Genomic DNA, 17251 nt, shown 5'->3' with positions numbered 1-17251 from the left:
TTTTTTCCTTTAATTGCTTTCAAATTTAAATTATGCTATTATTTCTTATGGAGACTGATTTTATCAGGCTGAAAGAACTAGAATGATCTGCTAGCTTGCAAAGATTTGGATATTTTTTGATACTAACATTCATTTTTACTCAGCCTGCTTTTAAACCACTTGACATCTGTCAGTTCAAATGATTAGTGTTTGTATATTGGCCATCAAGCTAAGATCTGTGTAATTCTGTTGCTTGCATCAGGACTGTGGTACCTGACACTCATGTATTCACTAAAATCTGGGAAGTCAGCACTGAATGTCATTCCATTGGTACAGGTGGGGTGACACCAGAGGCTGAGCAAGCAGCACTCCTGGCAGCAGAACTGTCAGATCTCCTTCCACTACTTTTCTCATTTAAATTCTTGTCACTGAAGACTTTCTGCACTTAGTTGTATGAACCAAAATTCAAAAGCGTAAATTTCATCTTTTTTGTTATTTGGAGGATTTTAAATGACAGGGAAGGTGGCACATGATATTGCATAAAAGTTGTTTTTTCTGATGGTTGTATTGATATTAGACCAGACAAAAGCAGAATAATTCTTAGAGATGTAGCTGAAACTAGTGATAGGTATTGTCATACACTGCTAACAGTATTGGCAGTATTTTAAAGTGTTTGGAGTCATCTAATGATCTTATAATACAATTTTGAAACACAATTTTTTTATTATGTAGGAAGTTCAGTAATTTTCCAAAGGGTAATTAAATCTGTCAGGGTAGATGCTAGATATACTCTGCATTATCTTACACCAAATCGTTTGCCTAAGAAACTTTACCTCAGTGTATATATACAGGCTCACTTTAATTTAAAAATTAATCTACAATTTCTTTATTCCTCATCTTTATTCGTATTTTTGAAAAAAAATTATTGTTAGGGTTATTTCATTTATTGTTATAGATTTGTATTATAGTTGGCTTCCCATTATTCTGCCCTTGCATGCTTGTTAGAGCAAACTCATGTTTTTGCAGATGTCCTTTCAGTCTACATGAGTATGAGTCAGTAGAAGCTGAATTGTAAGTCTAAATAATAAATTCTTATTCTTAGAAAGGAATCAAAAACCCCACACAGTCTTAGCCTTTTTTTGGTGTTCTAGCACACAGCATTTACAGGGCTACATAAGCCAGCCCTGTCCCTTACAAGGTGTTTTGAACTGTTAATGTCATTATAGTTCCAAACCCTTCAACAGTGACAGTCGTTTTCCCTGAGCTACATCAGTAAGCAGCAGTGAAATGAGAGAGCACACTCAAATAAGAAAGTTTAGTACGTTCTCTTCTTCACATGTTTCTCTCTGCCTGAGGTATATCACTGCCACTTGCAGCAATGGAATTAGACTCTCTTTAATCACTTATGTCTGTTCTTTTTCCTACACACTGTTGAGAAGAGACTGTTTTTGCAATTTTCCCCAAGGCCTGAATAAAATTTAGTAGTATCATTTGAAGAATGGAATTGTGTTAAGTTAAAATAGTGTTAGAAGAGACAATTTTAAGGAGTTTTCTGGCAACATGGAAACAGTCTGTTCATGTTTTACTTACCAGAGCTCCACTACTGAGGAGAATCATAAAGACAATGAAAGTCTCAAACCAGTTGTGTTCAACAATCCTGAAGCAGGTTTTTCTAAGGTTCCACCACTGCTTTCCTCTCCCTTCTTCTATACTTACTTGACAGCACTTGAACCTTCTTACACAGCCTTTAGAACAGTGTATGTAATGAGAGGAGGAAAAAAAAACCAAGAGATTTTGTTGAGTTGCATTAATTTTGGTTATGCATTCTGTTAATGATACAATGCTATCTTTCCTGTGCTATTTAGTAAAATCTCAATAGATTTTCACCTAGATAGCCTTCTTTTTCTTCAAAGAAAAAAGAAATAATATTGAGACAGGTGGAATTTACAGTTAAATTAACAAGTGAGAAGAATGTATTTCTCATTTATCAAGAAGTACTCAATACAGTCCACACAAAAAGATAAAAGTCCATCAAAGACGAAACCAAATTACAGAATACAAAGTAAATTAAAATATACAAACTCATCCAGATGTCAGGTAGGTTTATGTAGTAAGATATGGGCAAATGATATTAAACTGTACCTTCTTTTGTTCGGTATACTTAATTCAGAAAATGTTGCATTCATTGCATGAAAAAATCTAAGCCTCTTATCTGAGTTCTGGGCTTTTCAGTACCAGCTAATTTCTCTATCTTGTGCCCCTAATTTATTTACACTTTTATGATTTAGCTGCTAACTTTTCTGTAGAAAAATACTAGTAATAAATAATGGTATTTTCTGCGACAAATCCTAGACTGTTACAGTACTACCTCTTACAACTTCAATGTAAATTTCTAAAGAGTGATCTGTTATCATGCCCAGAAGTAATCCAACCTGACAATAGCATTTATTTTCCAATGCCTAAATCTAACTTCTGCTTACAGATACAAAAAATGACATTTTTATCCTTATATTACCATTTAAAAAAAAAATTTCTTTCCCCACCTCCTTCACATGCACACATCCATAAGCACTCTCCCAAGAAAGTGCCATTGGAAAAACATTTACGACCAGATTGCGATTTTATTAAATTGCAGGCCAATAGAAAGAAGAATGAAAGATGAAGGAGTCCACCAGGTAAGACTGTTCCTGCCCCAGGTGGCAAACAAGGCTTTTCTTTCTCCTTTTGCTAATTTATAGAAGATTTATTTAGCATTTTGCACAAGACCATCTAAGTGCAGTTTTTATTTATCATTAAACAGCTGATTTAGTAATGTATACTTAATAGAGCACTTAGATATCTGTGAAAAATATTTTTAATAGTGTGTTCATTATCTGTAACTAAACTCTGAAAATACAGTAACATACTAAAATAAAGCTTTTGATACCATATTTTTCTTATTTTAAAAATAGAGATATATTTCCAATAAAATGTTTTCTTAGCTGTTTATCCAAAACATAGTGTAATTGTGGTATCAGTGTCCATGTAATGTATTATGACTAAAAGTACTACTGCTAATTATCAGAACTTAAACACTAACGAAAGGCTAATAGGATTCCTAAATCTTAACACTTAACTTACATATAAAATTATTCTGCAATTCTATTAATAATTATTAGTAGTGTTTTTTTCTTCCAAATACCTTCTGTGAAGCAGGCCTCTGGCTCCTGGGCTTCTTCAGGTTCAGCTTCTGGTTGTTCTTCTGCAGGAAGTCCAATATCAACTGTGCTGCCTTCAGATGAACTAGATGAATTTAACTTCTGTAAAGGAAGGAAGCATCACAAATGCACAGTAAATAATTTTAAGGCAAATATTACTTGATTCTGGAATAAGTAAATTAGACAATGTTCTGAATGTTCTAGAATTCAAGTAAATTCTTGATAAACATCTGAGAAGTTTCTACAGTCTGGTTTTCCTCCTGTACTGTATGAGTGTTAAATAGAAGGTGTATCAGTAACAGATCACACTTCAAATAAAATTGTGCTTTAAACTGAAAAATGTGGGTAATGATGCCAAACCTGAGAAGATTTATGACCATAACAAGCCATAAATTGTAATGATCTCTTGACCTACATGGAAATAATTAATCTTAAACAAATATACAGGACTTTGTAGTGTCTACTGAAAATCAGGTATGAGTCTAAAAATAACTACATAAATGAGGTGTGAGCTCAGAGGAATGAGAGGAAAAAAGCAGAGAAGGCCATACTTCAGAGGTTAGTAAATCCAGATAAAAATTGCTGAAAATCTAGCTATAACTCTTTCTTGTACTTTTGTTCATCAAGAATTAAGTTCTCCTTTATACACTCATTTATGCCTATCTACAAAGAAGTGTCAAAATAAATTATTAAGAATTGAATACACTGGCTTATGAGAAGAAAAAGAAAAAAACCCTAAACAATGAAACAAAATCCAACATAACAAAGATCCTCAAAAGATCAGAGAGAAATGCAAAAAATATCTAAATACCTCCTTGCTTTCTTCCAGGTCTGATTCACTACTAAATTCTTCTGTGTTTAGATTTTCAAAGTCGGATTCACCCACAGCAATGGGCACTGTCACAGTGAGGCTTGGGTTGTTTATAAATGACATATAATCACTCTCATCAATTATGTATTTTTCCACACTGCTGCCTGTGCCTATACCACTGGTGGTTCCATTTGCATCTTTAATATAGTCATGGTCCTTGCTTAACTCCACAGTTGTATGGTTGGAAATACAGCTATTTTTGTTGTTTAAATCTTCAAGCGGCTTGATTTCATCTAAAGCTTTCTGTTTTTTAACAAAGGCTTTTTGGATGAATTCACGTGCTTTTCTTTTCACATAATCTATGCCTTTCTGCATTCTTGCCACAGCGATCTGGAGATTGTTCATTTCATTATCATCATCTGTCACAGCAAGGTTGTCTGCACTAAATGAGCTCAAGAGCAAGGCCAAAAATAGATTCAGTACCTGCAGAGAGATTTAAAAAAAAATATGTTCTAGACTTTATTTTAAAAACGTTTATTTTATTTAAAAATGTCCTATTAGTGACATCAAAGGCTGAAATCCCAATAATTCACCATAACCAAAAAAGCACCCTGAAAAATTTTTCTCTTCCCCATAAAGACCAAGCTTATTTCACTTAGCTTAAGTCCTGCTCACCATTTGAAAATATTTGTACAACTGACTAATATCTGTAAATGTGTCTTTAATTCCCTACAGTATAATAATATTTTGGTGTCAAAGCCTATAATCTAAAAATGGAGCTATCAGATTTGCTGTTCAGCATCATTAAAAAGTTTAATTTAGCCCATCACACAACAAAAATTAGATTATTCAGGTGACTAATCTTATAGTATAAATAATAAAAAAAATCCACAGCAAATGGTTTATAAAGAGCCCATAAACGAAAATTATTTGGAGCACAAAATATTTTCAAAGAGCCAAAAGAGAAATTAGTTACATTCTTAAGTGCACACTCTGACAGTCTTAGAATTTTGACATATTTTGTTCGCTATCCAAAAAAGCTCTTAAGCTTAACTTTTAGCATTTCTTGAAGCTACCTGCTTAAGTGCTTTGTTGAAGTAGAGCCAGAGCACTTAGTTCACTTCAGGACTGAGACCAGTCTCTTGCCAAGTAATTTTTTGTTAACACTTTGGTTACATACCACTAGGTTTCCAATCACCATGACCATCATGAAGACTGTAAGGCACATGGCTTGGCCAGCAACCTCCATGCAGTCCCACATTGTTTCTATCCATTCTCCACACAGCACTCGGAATACAATCAGGAAGGAGTGGAAAAAATCTTGCATGTGCCAGCGAGGAAGCACACAGTCACTTGCAATTTTGCAGACACATTCCTTGTAGTTTTTCCCAAACAGCTGCATCCCAACCACAGCGAAAATGAACACAATGATGGCCAGCACCAGGGTCAGATTCCCCAGAGCTCCCACGGAATTACCAATGATTTTTATCAACATATTTAGTGTTGGCCAAGATTTTGCCAATTTAAAAACTCGTAACTGGAAGGAAAGAAAAATGTTGTTAGCAGAACCAGAAAGACACAAGGATATTTAAAAGCTAATTTGTGGAAGGATACTGCTGCAAAATATGCCTTTAGTTGGGCTGTTTAGAGGGTATCATCTTGTCTAAATGCATGAAGATGGAAATGTCTCTCAAGAAAAATTTGTGAAGTTGTAATTTAATATTATCAAAGCATAGCTTTTACTGAAGGCCAAAGAAGCTACTCATTTGAACTTATAATCTAGGGTTCACCTGTTAAAATCATCTGGACAACTTTTCAACTGGCGTTTGTAGAGAACTATTCCTGTGATGCCAATCAGAGCATAATAGCTCTAGTGAGTCAATTTATTTCTGCATAGTGGGATGTTTAAAGTGTGTATGTACAATGGATACATTGGAAATAGGCCCAGGACATCCACTGCTATCTGTTTAGATCTCTATCAATTCCCACTGAAGAATGTAAGATACCCAAATCAGTAAGGATTTGTGCTAATGAAACTGTCATCAGGATCAGTATCGTGGCAAACATTAAGGACATTTTTAAGACAAAAAAAATTGTTTTAATGAAGCCACATTGAAAAAATCCGTACAATTGAATTATATTTACCAATCTGAATGATCGAAGTACTGATAGTCCTTCCACATCTGCAAGACCAAGTTCAACCAAACTAAGTGTTACAATAAAACCATCAAAAATATTCCAACCTTCCTGGAAATAATAGTAAGGATCCATTGCAATTATCTTGAGAAACATTTCTGCTGTGAAGATTCCAGTGAAGACCTGAGTTCAAAGAGCAGTTAGTTATTTCATGGTGAAACATAATACTCCAGACCTAGTTGTAATCTAGGTATTTAACTCAAGCTATGTCTTATCCAAAAGTGAGACTTAAAAATAGTTACATTTACTGTAGTGATTTATAATGCTCACCTTCCCATAACAAGTGTCAGAAAAAACAGGTAATTTTTCCATTAATTAAATTTTATACTAAACTAATTACATAGACTTCTGTTTTATAACATTTAAAATCCAATTTCAAATTTCTAAGGATATGTACTGTACAAACAATGTACAAATTTGATTTTCAGAACATAAACCAGAACGCTTTCCAAGAAATGGTATGGTATGGTATAGCTCTTTCTTGGTATACAAATCACAAATGAGGCCAAATCTAAGACTACAGAGGGGCAGCTTCTTGCCTGCTATGGCCTTTGATTCAGTTCAACAGAGCTGTGATTATTGATACCAGATGAAAAAATGGTATATTATAATGTTGATACAGCAATTGAGTAAGTGCCCAGTAAGTTCAGCAAAGTTGGTTGGCCCAAACACTTCAATGTGAGGAAAAAAAAGTATTTAAGAAGGCATTTTTAACAAAGCACTCCTGGTAGTGGTTTCTCATCATGAATTTCTATGCTGAATGGAGTAGGAATTATATTTAAGATTCACCAAAGTAATTACCCTCACTAGCTTTGAGGGAAGTCTTGGGAGAATTTCTTCGAGGATAAGAGTGTACTAAAGCCACTTAAAAACTGCTTAAGCCCTGCTCTGAAATGATTTTGGGTTTTTTGTTTTTGTTTTGTTTGGGTTTTGTTGGTTTATTTTTTTTGTTTGTTTGTTTTGTTTTGTTTTGTTTTGATAACCCATTTTCCAGCAAGCTGAAAAGAAAATAGGACAGCTAAAGAGAATAATCTAAGTGGGATAATCAGGAGACAGGAGAGTCTGACTTGCTCTGCCTAGGAGCACCAATACTTAAGATAGATTGTTACAGTCTTTACACCCAAGATACAAACACCTGAGAGGGAAAGGTTACCAATTTTTAAGATACAGGATTGTAACCCCTGAGAAAGACATAGGAATGAAAGTTTAAAATGCTGACTGAGGTTCCTAACAATCAGAAGGGTATGAGGAGCTTTAAAGTGGAACTACTGGAGCAGCCAACCTCTAAGATCCTCTCTATTGCAAAAGGGGTTTATGTTAGGGAGCCTAAAACTGAAAGAATGTGGTGCTTATAGACAGGCTGTCTCACACTCCCTTTGTAGTTAGAGGAACACCAAGATTTATACGGACAACAAACCTAAAAAATGCTACAATACAAGATTTTGCATTTTATTAGGAAACAAAAGTTCAAATTTCCCTTAAGTATATGAAAAATCAGCCGTACAATTTTCTATTCATTCTCCCTCCTAAATTCTGTAGTTATTTAAATGATCTATTTGTTCCTCATTACAAAACGAGGATTATTAAAAATCACATTATAAGAAATCAATTCTTAAAGTAAGAGATAAAGTAGGACTGTAGCTGCAGATACTTCTATGTGATCAAACCTGTCAGTTCAAAAGCATGAGAGCTACAAAAAGTTAACTCATGAAATCTTTAATAATTTATCTTTTTGAAGCAGAGAGAAAGGAAGAAAATACAGCTGACAACATGAGGAAAATATATCTTACTAATTATCAGAGGATAAAACCAATAAAAATAGGAGAGGAAAAAGTACTGCTGGATATTTTTTACATAAAGCATAGAAAGAAAACAATTCACTTATCCATACAGAAAGACTTGCAGGAGAAAATTCTAGAAATGCTTTTAAAGGGCTCTTTTAGATATTTTAAGTTTCTGCTCAGGAAACAGCAGTTAAAAACACATTCATAATTAAAAGATTTGTATTGTATTGATTGAGAAATTAACACTGCATTTATTTGCATAGTGTCTCTTTCTTGGAAGCAATGCATTTCCTGGTTTAGTAGTTACACAAATCAAAACTCTTCTTAAGATGGACTTTACTTAATGTAGCACTGGAGCCAATTTTTAAATTTTTAATTTGGTTTTGCAGAACACAGGGGTATATTGATTTTACAGTACAGCTACATGAGTCAGGGTTGACAGTCAGATTTCCAGAAATGCTCTGATACGTATATCTGAAGGCCAATAAATATCAAAAAAACTGTTAAAACCTTTTCTTTCAGTTATTATAGGCATATTTCCTTCCAAATCATCAATTTAAAACACCAACAAACTTACCAGGTTTCCAACTGAAAGTACATTATTGAATTCATCAGTCATCGGATAATGTTCCATAGCCATGAAGAGTGTATTTAAAACAATGCAAATTGTAATAGCCAGGTCAACAAACGGATCCATCACCACTAAGTTGACAATATGCTTAACTTTTAACCAATGTGGACTGCAGTCCCAGATCAAGAAAATATTTGCAAATTTATACCAACATGGTGGGCATTTCTGTCTCGATTCTTCAAGTTCTGTGGGGAAAAGAAAGTTTACATATGTAACTATGTGATTTCTCTAACATTCTTCCTTGCAATATGAATTGCACCAGTCACGTTTTCAGTCTGTAGTGGTACTGATAAACATTCTTTAAGCCTCAATTCCACATGTCTTTTAAGGAAAGTCTTTAAAAATTGCTATCAAATATATTTGCTATATTCAAAGCTTATCAGCCAAGCACAACTTCTTTGTATTCCAATCACTATGCCAATCAGCATCAATTTATGCATCAGTTTGTATTATGTATTTAATTTCTCCTTGATTACACTTCAGCTTTTTTCTCCCACCTACTGTTCTAGTATGTAAATATTTTTATTCTGAAATTTGTAGCATTTAAGGGAAAATGTTCATTCTGAATTCAAGAAAATAACCCATTTAGATCACCTAGAAATAGCTTTACAGAATAACTGAAAAAATGCATATATATTTTAGCAATAGTTGCATATGTTTGAAAAATGTTCAGTGGTTTTTTTGTGTCCAATAATACATTTTTAATTACTATGCATAAGCATCCACTCAGTTATGACCATTCATATGAGTTAGATGGAGACAAAACAATGAGATAGAAATGCCTCCTTATGTAATAACCTTAATGCTTAGTTATGTAATAACCTTAATAAATAAAGAGCTTTGAGTTTACTGATAAATATATGTCAGCTTCTTGGATGTTATCTGTACTTAAGCTATTTTAAATCTCTTTTCAAGTTTCAACTCAAATTTTCAGAAATCCATGGAAAAAACAGGATTAAATATTAGGCTAGGCACAGCACACACCTTCCACAGTGTTTGTGAGGATGCTAGCAATACTCATGGCTCTTTCCCTTAAAGCTGGATCTTCCAAGAAGTCCATAGAAACGTGAAAAGAACCTGATATTCTCTTCCTCATTTCTGGTTCTGTCGTGGTGCCCTATACAGAGAAGGATAGTAGGTGAGACACGTTGAAGAAGCAACCAGAAAAGCAAATACTACAAAAGCCTGTTAGTGGTGTCTTAGCTTGGACACGTGCTCCGTGCACTTCATATTTTATCATGTCGGACTTTTATTACTTTTTAGTACCTTTCAAATAATTTTAGGAAGGCAGTAGATCATAGGTACCTACAGTTCAAGATTGAGAGGGAGTTTATTTACTTAATTTTTGCATTTTTTTTCCTTCAAGATATGAAAAGTCTTTAAACATTTAAGCAAATTGATACAAATGGAAAAGAGTTCAGTTCAAAATATTGCACAAAATTTTGTAAATTGTAATTTTTTTCCTTGTTCCCGCTGACAGAATATTCTGGGGTTTGTAACAAAATAGTCTTTTCCCCTAATCAAACTGTAGCAAGTAAGAAAAGTCTGACTTCTTCATGCGTCCTCATGCTAGTATTTATTAGCAGTCTGAGTAGAGAAATTTGGACTAAGCAAGAAATTTTTTTGAGACATTTTCTCTTACCTTGTGCATGGTAAGAGAGTGGCAGCAATATGTACTGCACATATGTTCACACAGACATTTGCATTTCTAGAAATATGTATTGAACTGTGATCTTCCAATGAACTATTTGTTGTCTATACTATAATACTCCATCAGAAATGGATGGAAAATATATAGGAATGAGAAATTAATGGTGAAAAGGAACTGACAACTTCCTTAAATTTTTAACCAGGCTGATAAGGAAGAATGATATCAAAATTAACTAATGCTAATTTTGATAGTGGTAATACAGCATCATATTGATTGCAGTTCTATAACATTTTGGTATAATATTTCCCATTGTATGTCAACTACAATAGCTAGACGGACCTTTAGATCAGCTAAAGGAAAGTATGGCACAGTAGTACAGTGAAGCATAGCATTTTTATGGATGTGTATGTTATTATTTTATTACTCGGAAACTGTGACTTGCATTTGTTAGTCATGAGAATCTTTGTAAGTAAATGCTTAGGTTGCAAGCCTATCTGAGCTGTTTTATTTACTAAAGATTTTACAAGATGCAGGAGCATTCACAGCTGGACCAACCAGGAAGCATTGCCAAGGGTTCCATTCTGTAGAAAACACTGGCTGGTGCAGTAAGAGACGGCCACCATGCCTAAGCTATTTAAAACTTCCTTACATTGTCATCAGTAGCTGGTTTATCTATTATCACCTCTGGCAGAAGCTGTCCAACAGGCGATGTAGGAACAGATGGTCCACCAACCAGGGAAACCACCCCATTGCAATCCACGGTGCTGTGCATCTTCCCGTTTACTGGAAACACTGCCAGCATCCTGGATGACCTACTGGCCTGGCTAATGTTACTGTTGCGCCGTTCACCGTGTCTGCGTGGCACAAACAGAGAATCTCTTCTGCTGTCATTGTCTTCAAAAGTGCTGTGCTCATCATCAGCAAAGTCATTTTCTGATCCCACATCCTTTGCTCGACCTCTGAAGCTGAAAAGACTTGTTCTGCTGTTGCGCCTTGGGGAAAACAGGGAGCCACGAATGCTCAGCAAGGACTGCAGGCAAACAAAACATGTGATTAGCTGAAATCCTCAAACTTAACACTGTTATTAGACTAGCATTGGTTTTCTTTTTTTCTTAAATGACAGAAACCATATTGCCCAGAAGCTACATGCTACTGTGAAATTTTTGCATGTATTTCATTAGAGATATATTTTGCAGATAGAAGTATCACTGTTCAGAATTCTTAAGACAAAACCAGTGCCAAACACTCCTTTTTCGTCTACAGTTGCCAAATAGATTAGTTGCAGAATTCCCATCAAGAAAAAAGGAAGTCCATATATGCACTTCATTTAATGTATGAAGCATCTTATCCATAGTGAACAAACATTGGTTCAAACATCATTGAAACAAGAGCAAAATGTAAGGCTATTATAACAGGAAAATACTGTAGCATTTTAACAAGTCTAGGTATTACAGAATTATGCTAAAAGGAATCCTACATAATCAGAGAATATTTTAATATTATTTTAAAATAATCCTATTAGAAGAACAGAGATATAAGGTTACATTTAATTCTGAGGAGGTTTTTTACAAGGCAATCTAGCAGCTAAAGCTAAAATTCCTCTCAAGGACTAGCAACACTAAGGTAATAAAAGTATCAGTATTTCCTTTGTTTATGCAGTAGCATCGTATTACTGTACTTCGGGAAGACTAAAGTAGTTTTGCAACAGACTATCATGCTTTAAATATAAGCTTTTACTAAAGAAAATATAGACAATACCTGATGTGGAGAAGAATACTTCTTTTCATATGTCAGTCTATTGCCCTCAATAGATAATCGGAAACCTTTCCTTCTGATGCTGTCTTCTGATTCAGACTTGTGAAATTCATCTTCATCTTTTTCCTCTCCTCCAGACTGCTCTTTCTGTTTCCTTTTTTTCCTTCTATTTCTCCTCTCTTTTGCACTCTTTGAGCTCAATTTTGACGCATCTGAGGAACTTTCTGAGAGCCCTCCTGCTTCCCCTGCAGCACTGGGCTCCCTGGACTCTGCAGATGCTGTCACTGCTGCTGCTGCCACTGCTGCTGCCTGCCATGATGCAGAAGGAATTTATGTCACTGAGCACAACATAATGTTTTCCTTTCTTTAATTTACTTATACATCATTTCTACTCCAAAAGTCCCAGATCTTAACACTTTCTATAGGCTATCCTCTCCCTAGGTTTTTCTTCTAATTATTATTAATCAGTTGACTCAAGATATGTGTTGGTCATAGATTCCTCTCATCCTTCATGAGTAAATTTTAAATGCAGAATTCTACCAGACTGTATTAATGACACTAGACTAGAAAAACATAGTGAATAACCTATACCTAGTTTTGAATATTCCTTCTTGGTGGCTGAATTATTCACAATACCCTTCTTCACTGCAGAATAGAAAACCTATGAGCTAGCTCTGTCATTGAACGACCAACAGGGTGCTTTATATTTCCAGTTTCAGAAATTAGAAGTTGAATATCTCTAGTAAAATCACTTCCTTACAGTTCTGGATTACTACACCATAAATGATACCTGTGCTGCTTCTTGTTGCTTTTTCAGTTGTTCTAGCATCTGTTGAAATTCTGCCTCTTTCTGCTCTGCTTCTTCCAAAGTTGCTTGATTCTGTTCTTCGTAGGCCATGGCGACCACAGCCAGGATCAGGTTTATCAGGTAGAAAGAGCCCAGAAAAATCACCAGGACAAAAAAGATCATGTATGTCTTCCCAGCAGCACGAAGAGTCTGGAAATAATAATACATTTATAATCAAGTATATGTTAACAGAAATTCTGTTTTTCATAAAATTAAAATTCAGATAAGAAAATTGACTCTAGTCTTTTTGCACCACTGATACAAACATATCTGGTCTATTTTTCATTAAAAAATTCTCACCAATTGATAGAGGTTTTCCCAGAAGTCCTGAGTCATTAACCGAAACAGTGACAAGAAAGCCCAGCTGAAGGTGTCAAAACTTGTGTAGCCATAGTTGGGGTTTCTGCCAGCTTTCACACAAGTATATCCTTCTGGGCACTGCCTACAAAGACAAATTGGACATTAACTATTTAGTAATTTTAATATTATTGACTGGATGTTAACGTACTCATATGTGCAGCCAGAACTGCAAAAAAACATCTGTTGCCAGGTTTCCTCATCAAGTATTCTTCTTCCTGCTACTTATCAACCAGGCAGGAGTTATACTAAATTACTCATTCAACATGCAAACATCCAGTTTGCCTGACCAATCCACTGATCAGGAACACAGATCCTAGGCCCAGTGTAAAAGGCTTTCTTAATGTGAAAGGAAGTGGTCACTCAAAATAAGCCCCATTCAAACTGTGTATCTAGAGAACGTGGATCTAATTTCTAGACAGTGCAATAATATTGTGAAATTCGGTCTTACCCAGCATCAGAGCTATTTCCACAAAGCAGAGCATCGTTTTGCCCTTCCAGAAAATAAAAATGACCTGTTTCAAAAAGAATTTTAAAAATTATAAAATGCAAAATACAGCCATTATCTCTAAGAAGTTTTAAGGTGCTTTCTGATCCAATTTTAAATAAGCAGTGTTATTTTCTCAGCAGGACAACAACTGTAGAGTAAATGACATTATGAATTTCATTAAGCTATCACTCACAGCACTCACTGTTAAAATGCCAAAATTTACTAAAAATTCTGTCAAATGCTTCTGGATGTGGATTCTCCCTTCTGTCTGATCACTTCACTAAATCATGCTTTGTGAAACAATGTACAGTTGTCTATTAGAATAATTACAAGCTATCTGAAAAATAGTCTCATAATTTCTTCAAAACTTTCTGGTCAGTATTGCCAGGGGTTTCAGTTTGTTGCTCACAAGCAATTGTGACAGTTATCCAATATGTAAACCCTGCTAAAACCCACCCAGATACCAGTGGCTCTGATGGTCATGGGTGTGCATACACTGCAGCTGTAGCCCACTGACTGTATGAAGGCCCTGGCATACATCTAAATTTAACTTAGACATAATTACTGCACCAGTCACAACTTCTTAAGTGAGATTTTAAGTGTACATGAAAAAATTATTGAGCACCTTAGTAAAATAAATTGGGTAAGTTTCACCAAATCACCCTGTAACCAACATCCCATAGTCTGTACACTAAGGCCATAGTTAAAGGACATTTTAGATGGTTTAAATAACAAAGACATTGACCTATCTCTTCTTACAAGAACAAAGAGATGAGCAAAAATTTGTGTTTATTAAGATTCATCTTGACTGTATCCTTGAGAAGTGTTTTTCTTTTCCTCCTCCAAGTAGATACCTACAGTCTTGATTGCTAAAGCCTGGATTTTTGGAGGAACTATCACAGGAGAAGCTTCTCCTGTAATGACAATCTCCCATTTGACCATAGGCCTAAGGATATTTTATATACCGGGTCAGACCATGTGTCATATTTCTGATGGAATCCAAAAGTTTTGCCTCAGGCTGTCTGTAAGGACAGGACAGGGACAATGGTGATGCTCCTCTGAGCACCTCCCTAGCTCCAACACTTCTGAATTGTAGCAGCTTCAGAATTAAGGTGGTATTTTTGCTTCTTGAAATTTGAACCCCATGTTGGATTTATTTTCCATTAAGTCCTGTTAGATTCCCTTAAAATGATCTCATTTGAAAATGAGTGCAGGTGAGTTTAAACTTGACTGTGCCTGTGCTGCCCAAACCAGACTACAGACACTAATGAACTCTGAGTCAGAGGAGGTGTCACAAGCTGCTGGCTCAGCACGTATTGATTTGCTGCAAGAAGGGACACAGCACCTGGGCCAGCTGCATCATTCCATCCTGTGAGCAAAATTCACCATTTGGAAAAATGAGTCCTTAAGCTGTATGTAGACCTTGTTCTGACACTTTGCAAAGGGCTCATTTGCAGTGCCTAATGATGTATCTGCATCTCACAGGGAACAATCTCCTGTGCTGTGCCAATTGCACAGCCCTGTGTGTGGCTGCTGTCACTCTGGGCTGGTGTGCATTGCAGAGCTGCTCTGTGCTGAAACAAGCTGTAAACAGAAAGCTGACAAGATGCTGGCCACAGCTGACCCTTAGGAAGCAAATCTTATTCTGCCTTATGTCAGCTAATCATGATTAAAACATGCTGGAACATAACAGCTTGTTGGGAAGAATTCAAACCTGCCTTGATATGGTTTACACGGAGCAGTCAGTCCTCATCAGCTCTGCACCAGCTGAGCTGAGCTGCTACAACAGGTCTGCATTCAGCTTCTGTGCTTCAGAAAAGATGTGCCCTGCAAGGGTGCTGCACTTGCCAGCTCCACAGAAACTAGAGCCACACAGGCTTTCTCTGAGTGCACTGACACACTTGGGCAAGTGCTCAAAATATTACTGTAACAGGAAAATTTTTATAACACACAAGCTGAGCAGTATAAGTATGTACCCCTATCCAAACGCAAAACTTGGAACTGTGTTTTACCAAAGTAAAGTGAAAAATCCCTCATTACACCCATGATGTAAATTTGGCTATTCTTTAATTGATTGGGAAATGGGAAAAGCTCCCTGGTAGGTGAGCACCTAACTTCAAGCAAGATTGAAGCTGTTTGAGTAAGCATAGAGTATAATATGAGAAGTACAGAGAATAATTATTATTTCATAAAATAGATTGTGAGATGCTTTTTCTCAGAAAAAAATTACTTATGGAAAGCTTGCTAAGACAAATCTCAGCTTACCTGGAACTAAGTTTATCAGAATTCTCATCTTGGAAAAAGAAAAAGGGGGGGAAAAAAAGGAGTGCTTGACTCACTAATGCCAGGAATCCTTACATAAAGACCCTCTAAATGGTGTCTCCAAAAATTAGCTCAGTGGTAAAATTAGGACTTACATGCCTTTTTCTGAATAATATACACAACTAATGGCATAATAACTTCCATAATTCTTACAGAAGATGCTGCCATTGCACTGCTCTGAACTGCTGGTAAAGAACTGCTTATTGCCTGTGAAGCAGCTGGTTTTTGTATCTTGTCTGCCCACTCACATGCAAACAGAGAGCAGGAAGCTGTGAGAAGATAATTTTTCTCTTTGAAACTGCTGGTAAGCAAGGACAACCTTATTAACTTCATAATAAGACTTGTAATTTCATTATATATTTCATAATATATATGAAATTCTGCAAATATACCGAAGGCTCATGTAGCCATTCAATAAAGTACTTCCTGGAACCAATTCAATTGAGCTTTATTTTCAGGGGGCTTCAGATCTTCTTTAAATCAAATGAAATCAGAACTTAAGTTGATAAATTCTTTATTAAAAAGTCAGGAAATTAGGTTTGGCCTTCAAGTCTAGGTCTTCATTAGGAGACTGCTTAGACTGTCATACTCCATGGCATGGGATCTCCATGAATTCACATGTTCAAGTAAATTGAGTTTAAAAAAATTGGTTTAAAAAATCCAGATGGAAATCCATCATAGTCATTGATTAGCTGTATGATCACAGTTAGAAGCTGTCTCACTTCTATTCAAAATTTGTCTGGCTTTGACTTGCAGCTACTGAACCTGTTATATCTCTGCCTGCTAGATCAAAGATATGTCTAGGATGAAAATTCTGTTCCCCATGGATTTTTTTTTTAAACTGTGATCAAATCACCCGTTAAACCTTCTCTTTGATATGCTAAGTAGGCTGAGCTCCTGGTCTATCTTGGTATAAAGCATGTTTTCCAACCCTTTAATCATTCTGCTTTTTTTGAACTTCCTCCATTTTTTCAACTTTCTATCTAAATTGAACTTTATATAGTATTCCAGTAGCAACTGAAGTAATTCTAAATACAGGGGTAATTCTGTCTTCTTAGTCAATAATTTATTTATGTGAACAGGATATTATTTAGCTTTTTGGCTGCAGAGTTGTAGCCTTAATTAGTCAGTCCTGGCTGCACCAGAGTGCCTTAGGTGCCTCAGCCTCTGTATTGTTAAGGGCTTTCCAATTGCACTTCTGCCTTTCAGTTTCCCTGCAGCCTTACACACA

At 35.6% G+C, this 17251-nt stretch overlaps 1 protein-coding gene across 7 annotated transcripts in view; it reads right to left on the bottom strand.

Annotated features, from left to right (window-relative positions):
- Positions 1-17251, bottom strand: part of LOC106855884 (sodium channel protein type 1 subunit alpha) — an 88965-nt gene that overhangs the window by 28583 nt on the left and 43131 nt on the right. For 4 of the 7 annotated variants that reach the window (XM_088168099.1, XM_088168098.1, XM_088168097.1 and 1 more), the window contains 12 exons: positions 13660-13723; positions 13152-13293; positions 12795-13001; positions 12008-12313; positions 10899-11279; positions 9583-9715; positions 8545-8783; positions 6133-6306; positions 5168-5524; positions 3988-4470; positions 3161-3278; positions 1570-1724 (listed from right to left, as the gene is read on the bottom strand). In XM_088168099.1, coding sequence (XP_088024225.1) covers positions 1570-1724; positions 3161-3278; positions 3988-4470; positions 5168-5524; positions 6133-6306; positions 8545-8783; positions 9583-9715; positions 10899-11279; positions 12008-12313; positions 12795-13001; positions 13152-13293; positions 13660-13723 — 2759 coding nt within the window. The remainder of the gene's footprint in view (positions 1-1569; positions 1725-3160; positions 3279-3987; positions 4471-5167; positions 5525-6132; positions 6307-8544; positions 8784-9582; positions 9716-10898; positions 11280-12007; positions 12314-12794; positions 13002-13151; positions 13294-13659; positions 13724-17251) is intronic. The other 3 variants (XM_088168101.1, XM_088168100.1, XM_088168103.1) reach the window with 1 other exon arrangement.

The sequence above is a fragment of the Sturnus vulgaris genome, chromosome 7 (genome assembly GCF_052056855.1).
Source record: "Sturnus vulgaris isolate bStuVul1 chromosome 7, bStuVul1.hap1, whole genome shotgun sequence".
Lineage (NCBI taxonomy): Eukaryota > Metazoa > Chordata > Aves > Passeriformes > Sturnidae > Sturnus > Sturnus vulgaris.
This window is presented reverse-complemented; position numbering and strand designations above follow the sequence as displayed.